This window comes from Gymnoscopelus microlampas (genome assembly GCF_963454915.1).
Source record: "Gymnoscopelus microlampas genome assembly, chromosome: 19".
NCBI classification, from domain to species: Eukaryota; Metazoa; Chordata; class Actinopteri; order Myctophiformes; family Myctophidae; genus Gymnoscopelus; species Gymnoscopelus microlampas.
In genome coordinates, this window is record NC_139956.1 from 28,801,739 (window position 1) to 28,813,336 (window position 11,598).

An 11,598-nucleotide genomic window follows, 5' to 3' on the forward strand; every position below is an offset into this window, starting at 1 on the left:
AGAGGCCTCTTGCCTGTCTCAGGGCCATGAGCTCAGTGTTCCCATAATGTTTTGTTTATTTACTTTTTCACCTGGATTACTTTTTCCAGGCAAAACAGATGCAGATATTTAAGATACATAATAACACCTCTTGTATGTTCTGTTTAGTCTGATGAAACACATTGTTCTGACTACAGATACGTGACACACATGTGCAAACGGGGGAAGAGAATCGATGTCATGAGAGTTTGGAGGAGCAAACAGATGTGCTTCTTGATTGGATTTGGCTCGTTTCTGTGGTTCTGGAGCTTGAAAGATTATTATTTGGATATCCTGTCATCATCGTCATTCACAAGATGGTGGTTTGTTGCAGGTCCCTGCACTACAATATAACCATAGGTTTGCACTATAACAGAAAAAAGATTTCACTGTGTAATGATAATCTGTCTCACAAATGGCACATGACCTGTGTTGTTTTCACCTCCAAAACAATGGCAGAATCGGCCAAATACCTGTATGTGTGTCTCAAAGAATGGGCTTGAGACGTTACAGTGTTGGATGTCCCACTAAATTGTACTTACAACTTAATTTTATCTAAATAAATCCAGTTAAGTCATACTGATGGATAATAATATATTACAGTCATAAAATAAATCATATTATACTGTCGTAAAAAAAAATAAGCTCCTAACAAATATCATAGTATCCAGCAACAAACTATACAATGTCCAAAAATAATAAGAATTGTCATACAACACTATTATGTAAAATATAAGTCATAAGAAACCGAGAACGTTATAACCAACAAATCCCCATAAAATAATAATGTAAAAAAAGTTTTTAAAAAAGTTAATAAGTCATACTATACAGACATAAAGAAATAATGACCAGAAATCTTACCCCTACTTGTAATCTTTTACCCTGAGTATTACAAATAGAATACCCACATAAGACAGAAGAGCACTCCTTTACAGTGAGTTTGGTCTATTTACAGTAAGACGCTACACTGCCAAGCCAGACACTATACATTGCATATTGCTATTTATATTTCTAGGGTCTCCATCAAGCAGGACAGCTTTGACCAGTGGTGGGAAAAGTATTATTTTTTTAAACTTAGTAAAAGTATCAATACTGCAATGTAGACATACTCTGTGACAAGTAAAAGTCTGGAATTCTAAATTTACTTGAGTAACAGTACAAAAGTCATGGCATCAGAATATACTTAAAATACCAAAAGTAAAAGTACTCGCAGAATGTCCCGTTTCACAGGTTTCAAATGGATAAAACTATTTTGAAAATAGCAGATCTACAAGCTCACAACGTACAATACCTCAAAATCGTACTTAAGTATGGTACTTGAGTAAATATACTTAATTACTTTCCACCACTGGCTCTGACTCCATCAGGTTGAGTTCTTTCTGAGCACCACAAAACCACATGAACCCTAGCATCCCTATTGTAGGGCCGATCATTCAGTGAAAATAGAAGATCTACAAGCTCACAATGTGTCCCAGTGCAGTTCCATGTTGTCTTCTCTTCATCACGTTTTAATGATATCTTCATTCACCATCCTGGAACAAAACAATAACATACAATGTAAAGAAGAAAGAAAAAAAAACTCAAACCCAGATATACAAGATATTACAGTCTGGTAATACTGAAGTGGAAGTCACAGCATAAAGGTGAAGCACATACAGTATGCTTTAAAGTGTTTCTGTGGCTGTTCTCAACTGTTTTTCTGCTGGGTTGCTCAATATTGATTTATTTCAGTTATGTGCTTCATAATAACCACCACACAAAAGTGTTTTAACAACAAGGTAACACCATCTTTTTCCTCAAAACTCCTTCACTGCTTAACTAACAGCATCCTCTAGTGGCTGGATGGCCTATTATAGAATCTTACCAAGCCGAGGGCTGTTCCTGGTTTGACCTCAGAGTAAATGGTGTCTTCAGTTTTCTCTGGAGCTGGTGATTCAGGGAATGGAAAGTAGTTCACAGAGAATTTTAGCAGAAATTATAAGCAGTGCATTTTGACAGTATGTTTATTCTCAGTATAATTACTCATCTTCAGCCTTTATAACCATACTGTACAAAGCTGTAGGCCTACATGTCTGTCTTTTCAGAACTAGCTGTGTTTTCACGGGAACAGATGCATCCCAGTGAGCCATAGTCGGCTATTAGATGTCTAGGCTTAGCCTTTCACTGTTAGACCAGTTATAACCCGGTTTTAGCCTAGCCGTTTAGACGTATTTTAGACGTCTAATGGCCCGAAAATGTATTATACCTGAATAATTCTGTTGAATTCTGAATACAGTTCAGCTTCTTTCAAAGTCTATATATAAAGTTTTATGAAGTCTATTTCTAATTTCATAAAGAAAAAATATATAGAGGTAAATAATCAACTTAACCCTCGCTCTATGGCATTATTATTATTTTTCTTTTTTTTTTGGGGGGGGGGGGCTTAAGGGTCCCTGATATATCAATATATCAATACTTGTCATTAATTCAATAGTAAAATGCCAATGGGCATATTCAGTGAGATTCAGTCCGACTCAGAGGGTCCTCAGTCAGCCTAGTTAAACCACCATGCACCACATGGACCTTTTAGAACCACCATAAACAGACTGTCTGCACTTCTATCTGCCTTTGGGCTCTCATTTTGGGAATGACAGCCACCATAGGCTGCCTGGAAGTCAGCTGGGACCACTTTAACATGAAGTCAGTTGCCTTGAAATCAGCCTGGAAAATCGTGGTCAGTTGTATGCAATGAATACAATGACATCTTTTTTTTACAGGATTAACAATCTAATAAGAGAATAAGAGAAAACATTGACTATTTTTCCTGGAGGTGTATCACAAATCTGGTTTTGTAGCAACACATCTAAAGTTCCTTACACACAAAGGCCGTTTTTTTCGTGACTAATTCGCGCAACATTTTCAAACTGTTGTTTGCGTTTTGAGTAATTCACACAGAATGCAAATATGATCATTATCTGCCATGTGTATAAAGGCTTTAATATACCCGTGGATTTATTGATGGTTTATCACATTTTCAGTGAAAGGTTTGTGCAAAATGTGTCTGAAAGTTTGTGGATTAGTTATAAGTACAATGTAGCCTACCTGTGGCTGATCCAGTCTTCACTTCAGAATACAAACATTCCTCAAGTGGATCAGATTCAGCAGGCTTCTCTGTGAAGGAAACTCTCTGTTAGGAACGCTTGTGTCTAAGCTGGTTACCCGTACAAATGATTGTAAATAAATGTACAACATTTAAGTTAGTTTATTTATGTTTAGCTCACTATAGATACGCATTACTTTACACTGTGAGGAACGCGTGTGTATGTATGTTTAGCTAGCTAGATAATAAGTACAGGTAGTTACTTGTGCATTGTTAGGAAGACAACGGCTTGTCAAAGGCATAGAACATGCTTTATGTGATGGACTGTGTGTGAGTTTATATATTGAAATTCTTTATTGGGAATAACCCCTTGAGATGAACCATCTCGTTTTCAAGGGGCTCCGCAGTTACAGAGTACATAATAATACATTTAAGAAACAGAACAAAAACAAAACATAAATAAACAGGACAAAATAACATCAATCAAGGGGGGGAAACAAGACAAAACATACAACAATAACACAACAACAATACACAAAGCACATACATAGTGTCATAGATCTGTTACTGATAATTAGTGAAAACATGAACAGGTAGTCTCAAGGTGAGAGGACAGCGGCGTTTTAAACAATTGAGGAGATGAAATTGACCGAATATGAACCGAATATGAACAGTTTAAATAATGCATGAGTGACAACATAGAACACACAATCCACTCATACACAACCAATGTGGGCTGAGTTATGAATACAGTTCATAACCTCGCTCCACCATGCTTTTGGTTTACTCACCTTTCTTTTTCTTGACCATATTTTTTATTTCAATCTGTGAATATGTCACATCACCGGACTCAGCTGCAGGCTCATCTGAAAGAAAGAACATGACTGACTGATTGACTGACATGAAAATGTCTGTGTCAGGTTATTGATCAGCTGTTATGTGATTGATTGATTGTGATTGGACTAAAAGCTGACCATGCTTAAATGGGGAGTGTCCATCTTCTGGACTTCCTCTGTGGTTGATCCTCTGGTCGGATACAGAGTCCTGGTTGGTTCCCTCGGACTTGACAGATCTATTTCAAGATAAATATGTAATAGCAAACAGAATCTATGTGGTCATGTTTTAAGATGAGACAGACAGGGCTGATAGTTGGTTTGTTGACTAATGTTTTTAATCTTGTTAGTCAACAAGTCACCTTTTTCATAGACGTTAGTTAGTGACTCCCTTAGCTAATTCCCAGATCATGAGCACAGATGATACGAGGCAAGTGATCCATCAGCAGTCAGTGTGATGCGACACAGACAGTGTTTTAACACACAAACCACCAGTCTAAAATGTAGAAATTAGCACAGAAATAATGCTCAGGCTGGTTTGCAAGCATTTACACTATATGATGGCAACATTCATACGCAAATCAGTTATTTATTACTTGTTTTTTTTGCCTTTTCCACACCCACCCTATCACGTACTCCCCCAATCCCATGTAATAGTAGACTAATTGTGGGAAATTGACACTTCCATTTTCATCAGAGACAGTTCTAGAAACAGACAGCTGTACCTACCTGACACAACATGGATCTGTCAAAAAAAGACAAGAAAATTAAAGTAGGTTAGGTAGGAGTGTTTTACACTATAAACCAGTCTGAGGTTTTTCAGTTTTTGATATAACTCCTGTTTGAGTGGTTCTCACCTTTGGATGTTCTGTATCGACACAGCAGGAGCAGAAGGATAGTCAGTAGAATCACAACCAGAAGTCCCACAATCAGCCCCACTACAAGTGGAGAAATCTGCTGAGTCGATCCTTCAGTAGTTACCGTCAGTGAAGGTTGATGTGTCACATAACGGCAATGAAAATAATTAGGAATAAACTGATTTGAATTAGAACAACACATTTTAGCCTTTAGGCTATTGGGTAAAGTTACAATATTTGGGGGGCATACCCTATAGTGTATGCCTAAAAAAACTGTTATTTAACTACTGTTATAAAGCTGGGAAACCACTGTCATGTCTGTTATTGTGTAATAGTTTACAAACAATGCTGGCATTATAAATAAATAAACTAGAAACAAAACATAAATAAACAGGACAAAATAACATCAATCAAGGGGGGGAAACAAGACAAAACATACAACAATAACATAACAACAATACACAAAGCACATACATAGTGTCATAGATCTGTTACTGATAATTAGTGAAAACATGAACAGGTAGTCGCAAGGTGAGAGGACAGCGCCGTTTTAAACAATTGAGGAGATGAAATTGACCGAATATGAACCGAATATGACAAATTAACCAAACCCCAAAAAATAAAAAAATAAATACATACAAGATATATATATATATACATATATATATACGTGTGGCACTGTGGTAGGAGTAGTCAATCGAATTTTTTGAGGATAAATATTATATTAAGTATAATGGCGGATTACAATAAGTGTTTTGCCATTGCATGGCAGGCACACTTAATAAATAATACTTTAAATTGAGAATTGTGTCTTTATTTTATTCTGCCAAATTGTGCTGCATTCATACTTCTGGTCCAGAATGTGTCAACTCCCCCCAGTATCACACACTTAACATAGATATAGAAACCTAGATACCTCATTGGCCTCTGCAGTTCGTTGGAGCAACTCGTATCGCGGCCGCCATTTTCGCGTAGGAAAACGGACACTCAAAGTGACTACTGGCCAATCACAGCGCTCACAGCGCGTTGACTACTGGCCAATCACAGTGCGTCTTTTCTAAGATTTGTCAGAATCTAGTTGTCCTGCCCCCACTTGCCTCTGATTGGCTTACCGAACGCCCCCTTCTGTGACACACACGGAAGCTTCAGGGAAGCTTTCCTACGCTAAAATGGCGTGATACCAATGCCTCAGAGCCGAAGGAGGCGTCTACCTCTATATGTCTATGCTTGAGAATACCCGTATGTGAGACCAACTGGGCTGCAGGATCACATCTGCCCACTGTTTACATTAAGAAGTCCAAATTTGCATGGAAACTGATTGTATACAAATCTGCCTGTCTAGATCTCTGATCCTTAACAGAAAACAAAATGTACAAACTTTTTTTTTTTGCTCCTAGGCCTATCACCCCATGCAAAAGTAAAACGTAATTCCTCACCATCACCAATTGTTGTGATGCTGACTTTATCACTCAACTCAGTGTAGTAAAGTGGTCTTCCTCTCCCTCCTCTGCACCAGTAGATTCCATTTTTGGACACACTGATGATTGATCCATTAGACAACAGTTGGACGTTTGGTGAGGTAGTGTCATTGTAAAAGTATTCCCACTCCCATCCAGAAGACTCCTCCACAGAGCAGGTCAGTGTAACACTGCCCCCTACAGGTAGGTCAGCTTTCAATGTGGCCTTTGGTTTATGATCTGTTGATCAGAATAGGAAGAACATTTTAAACTAGAACAGTCAGTTATTAGTTCATTGAGAAACTGTGTGGACTAGCTGAAAGTTACACTAGTCTAGCATGCACATTTTGACAATTTGTACTAGGCTGTCAAAACTCACAGTGAGAAATATAGTTACAGATTAATAATAACGAAGAGTACTGAAAAATAATTATTGATAAATAAGCCTGGCAACAAGCAAATGAAAATCACAGCTTGACCATCCCTCTAGATATGGGATCTTGTCTCTAACTACCTAATGTACACAGCAGTCATGAAAAAGAAATAAGAAATAAAAAACATACGTTAAAATGTTTTAATGGCATAAGTTAACTGTGATTACTATGTTAAATATTCAATGGATATAGAAAATATATTGAAACAGAAACTACTAAGGAAATGTCCTGAAAGGTACATAGGTCAAATGAATAGAAAATAAAATGATTCAAATGTGATGGCATGCTCATCTTCATCAATATTGTTCATCAGAAATGTTTATGTAAATGTCAATGCAATATCTCTCACCAGTCACCACCCTTAATTACAATATAGCCTGGTAATTGATGAGTGGAAAAAAATGAATTATAAATATGTATTGGAAATGCTTATACATTATTATCAAGTTAATTTCCCAGTCAAATCCTTACAGGATAATCATCTCTTTATATGCAGAGAAACATTATTAAAAGCGTAATATTAATATACAGCAGTGGTTCCTCATCTGAACATATTTTGTGCTAGGGACCCCCAGATGAGAAGATTTATGTTTAAAAAAAAAAACGTTTTAGATATTTCTTTTTTAGCCGCATGCTGAAAGCAGCGCGGCTCTATAAACAGCACTAGTCTTAGTCCGACACCCGAGTGACATTTAGTGACACCTAAGTGTCATTGGCTGTCCTGGCTGTCCTTCACACTTCCCGCCAATGGGGAGACGGCGCTCTGCAGCACCCGCCTCTCCTTCTTTGCAGCAGAGAGAGAGAAAGGGAGAGAGCTTCAGGCCGGAGGGTTAGCCTAAATGCTAATGTGCTTCATTAGACCTAGTTTGGCTATTAAGTTATTATTTGGCCATGTTCACACTGACTTCAATCTTAGCTATTGTTGGGAAGACCCGTGTGGTGTCACAAAATGTTGCCACCACTTATATAAAAAACATTAGAGCGTTAATCTGCGACGCTAAATGTTGCCAGGTTTGGCGAGAGAAACAAGCAATCCAAAAAACAAGTAATCAGGTCTATGAAAAGATTGGGGCCAAAAAAGCCTGCCGCATGCGGCTTTATTATGACTTCGGTCATTCTTGTTTTCCCTCTTTTTTGCAGATGTACAAAGTGACGCGCTGTGAGCTTTTAGATCTGCAATTTTTTAATCATATAAATGGAAAAAGTAGTTAAAATCACAGTAATGCTATGTTAACTACTTTAGCTGGGGACCCCCTGGAACCTCCCCAAGGACCCGTGGGGGTTCCTGGACCCCACTTTGAGAACCACTGATATACAGTATACTGTCTGAGTGCTATGAATGATCTTAAAACATAATGACAGTGATGAGAATATATGATGATATGACTTACCTGATACAATCAAAGTGACTTTATTACTTTGTTTTAGAACCTGCCGATCCTTTCTGAGAACACCAGTACACTGGTATTCACCACTGTAGTAGAGTTGCACTGGTTGGCTCAATTCAAATGTATTCCGATCATGGTATGGAACAAATGGATGACGATCTCTGTCAAGTTTGTAATACCAGTCAGTCTTCTGTCCTTCTCTCATGTCACATATGAATGTGTATGTAACAGACTCTTCAGTAAATATCGGGGACCAGTTGGGCTCCAGGCTCAGAACAGCTTCTGGTGTCTCTACAAAAACACATAAAACACAAACACACAAGTAGAATAAAACCAAATGCTACAAACAGCCTCATCTGTCACTAAACCAGAGTAATAAGCAAGTTGAGTAGATGCATATTAGTAAACTGACTATATGTATGTAATAATTGAGAGGATGAAGTATGTAATAATGTGAGTATAGTTGTAGTAGTAAATATGATCTTGACTGAGTGAATAAAGAGAATAGATATCAAACTTTACCTTGACTGTGTCCACAGGAGAGGAAGCTACTCACTGAAAGATATTTGATGAGAGACAATATGAATTTAAGCATAAATATCAGTATTTTAATTTCTTTCTGCTTTTATTTGTGTGTGGACAGAGGTTTGAAGAAAACAGTGAAAACCTTTCATAAGGTATGATGCCATACAAGCTTCATATCTTAGGCTGCACACTAACAATATAGTTTTGGCTTGATGTAAAAAAAAATGCATTTAAAAACGATTTTCATTAATATTAACATTCCAGCTTGTAGACATCATAGTCATAATTGATTTAGCTGTGTAGTTGTGTAAAAATAAACAAATAAAAGGTTTTATGGTATACTACAGTATATGAGTGGGCACTAAAGGCCATCTCTGTACTGTAGGTTGCATCATCAGTGTTTGTACTTTAATCTTTTAATGTTGATTGTTTGTTATCGCTAATAGCAAATCAAAATATTGCTGAAATTATAAATCTACAGCAAGGTGAAAACATTGGTCAAGATCCTACATAAACAACAACTACTACATTGGTTCCCTTGGCATTTGAGTGTATTCAAACTCAGCAGCTTAAAGGGATAGTTCACCCCCAAAATGACTTTTTTTTCCTATCGATTAGTCACCCTATGGATACTTGAATTCATGGATATTATTTTGTTTTTGTCACATTCCTAAGCTAATAATTTGATGACCGGCAGCGGTTCTGGTAGGAGACACAAAGAGTCTCCTTTGTGTCTCCTACCACAACCACTGCCTACTGGTCCGCTGGTCATCAAATAATTGACTTAGGAATTAGACAAAAACTAAAAATATCCATGAATTCAAGTCTCCATGGGGTGACAATAGAAAAAAAAGTTTTTTGAGTGAACTATCCCCTATATACAAAATATAATTACAGTAGAGCCATGTATTCCTTCATTGAAATTGTTCCAATACTAGAAACTAGTTCAATAGACCTACTAGTAATAATAGTGATAAACTCACATAGGAGCACACAGGGAAAGTTGAGATGCATCTTCTCCTGTGATGAACTGAAAATCCTTCTACAGTACGCTCTGATCACTGTGAACTAAGAGCTACTGCTCTGTGTGTGTGTGTGTGTGTGTGTGTGTGTGTGTGTGTGTGTGTGTGTGTGTGTGTGTGTGTGTGTGTGTGTAGGGGGTACTTTCAGATATGTTCTTCCTTCCTCTTCTTGGTAGAGAAACTAAGTAACACAACACAAATGAACAAGATAAAACAACCTCATGATGTGTGGGGATGGTTTGAGTTATCTTGTGTGCATCAATTCAACGCAATGTGTGTCGTCACACCCAGCTCAGAGAGGGGAGTGCGATTTGTATATCAGCACCAGCTGAGCTATGTAGTTCACTGTGATTGGTCTATACTTTCCCAAGACATCCATCCATCCAACCAACCAACCATCAGATGTCATCTAGGATTTTAAAACTGCTACCACAATGTCTGGAATGATTATTTACAAAATTATACTATTTTAAGTTGGCTTGTTTGTGTGTGTGTTCATGCCGGTAAGTGTTTGTTTGTGCATGCATGCATGCATGCATTCGTTTGCATGTCTGTTTATGCATACTCTGTGCCTATAGACACATCAGAGTGGGTCAATGCAATGAAGACTCATAACCAATGACCACAAACGGGTGAAGTATCACAACATTGAGGAAGACGGACTTCTCAGTAAAACCACAGTGCTGTGTATTTCATCACTTTTTGAAACAGGAAACATGTTTGTCTTCTTTTGCTTCCCTCTAAAAACCTACAGTATTATTCGATTAGCAACAAGAGCAGGGCAATCAAGTGGAAACTGTCTTTCTTCTGAGTCGTGGAGTGATGTAAAACTTTTCACAGACATTAGACTTCACAGTTGAGGTATGGTTATTATACTAAGGGAAGCACTGCGAAGCAGAATGCCAGCAACACTCCAGATGAAATAAAAGTCTCAAGGTGCTCAAGGCTCAACAATGTCATGAAACTGAGAAAACAGCTAGAACAGGTCTTCCTAAGCGTGGTCAAGTGTTGTTTTCTTCTGATAATATCAGAAGGAAACTGAGACAGAGACATATTATGTAATATGGGTAATATTGTCCTGTATATTGTCCATTGTCATAAAAAACCCAAGTGAAGATTTTGACCTTCACTGAGCAAATCTTTCTAGTTTTCAGTACAGTGTACATTAATCTTAGTATAGTATATTTTTGGCTACATCTCAGGTAACTCCATTACAGCATCGGGTTAGGGTTAGAACAGTGGTTCCCAAACTTGGGGTTGGGACCCAGATGATTAGCTTAATGTGCAACATTGTTTTCTCACTTAACAGTAAACAAACCAAGATACAGTAAGTGTATACAGGTTATCTGCACAAGTTACAATTTAATGACTTTAAAGACCTTTTTAATACCAAATTGGCCAAATTGTCAAATATTACGTAAGAAAGAGGCAACCATATGAAAATAGCCGATCTACAGTACAAGCACACAGCTTGTAGATCGGCTATTTTCACAACAAATCTTTGTGGAACCGAGTCAAACTAAATACATGTCTGCAATGTCTCACGCCTGCAGTTCAAATATGATTATTTTGGGGGGTCGCGGCCTGAAAAGTTTGGGAACCCTTGTGTTAGCACTATGTGATTTCTGAAATTAGAGAACAAACAAACAAACATGCAGTATATCACTCCGAAATGAATGCTGAAGGATCACTGAGGAAAGCAACAACGTTGTCAGAAACGGTATTGATTTAATAAATACATTTTCTGTACATTTACAATGCCTGCGTAATTTTGCGTCAAAGTTTCGGTAGCAGATACTCAGCACTCAACACATTTAGAATGGAATGGAATTGTGAAAGATATTCCAGTGAAAGATTATATCAAGTAATTGAAAAAGTTACACAGCATAACTTAAAACATTTTAAAATAAATCCTTTTATTGACTATCTTGCTCATGTTCAGCACTTTTTAACTCTGTGTTTAGAAAAGTGCTATCGTAATTATT

The 11,598-nt window shown here is 37.4% G+C and overlaps 1 protein-coding gene across 1 annotated transcript; it reads right to left on the reverse strand.

Annotated features, from left to right (window-relative positions):
• Positions 1–839: 839 nt before the first annotated feature.
• LOC311035274 (uncharacterized protein) lies at positions 840–5,160 on the reverse strand. Its single transcript, XM_084043383.1, has 7 exons — positions 4,788–5,160; positions 4,660–4,675; positions 4,072–4,169; positions 3,889–3,963; positions 3,100–3,168; positions 1,883–1,944; positions 840–1,550 (listed from the first exon to the last, which is right to left on the reverse strand). Exons 1-7 carry the CDS (start codon positions 4,987–4,989, stop codon positions 1,539–1,541), a joined length of 534 nt encoding a protein of 177 aa, XP_083899509.1. The 5' UTR covers positions 4,990–5,160; the 3' UTR covers positions 840–1,538.
• Between the last annotated feature and the right edge of the window lie 6,438 nt (positions 5,161–11,598).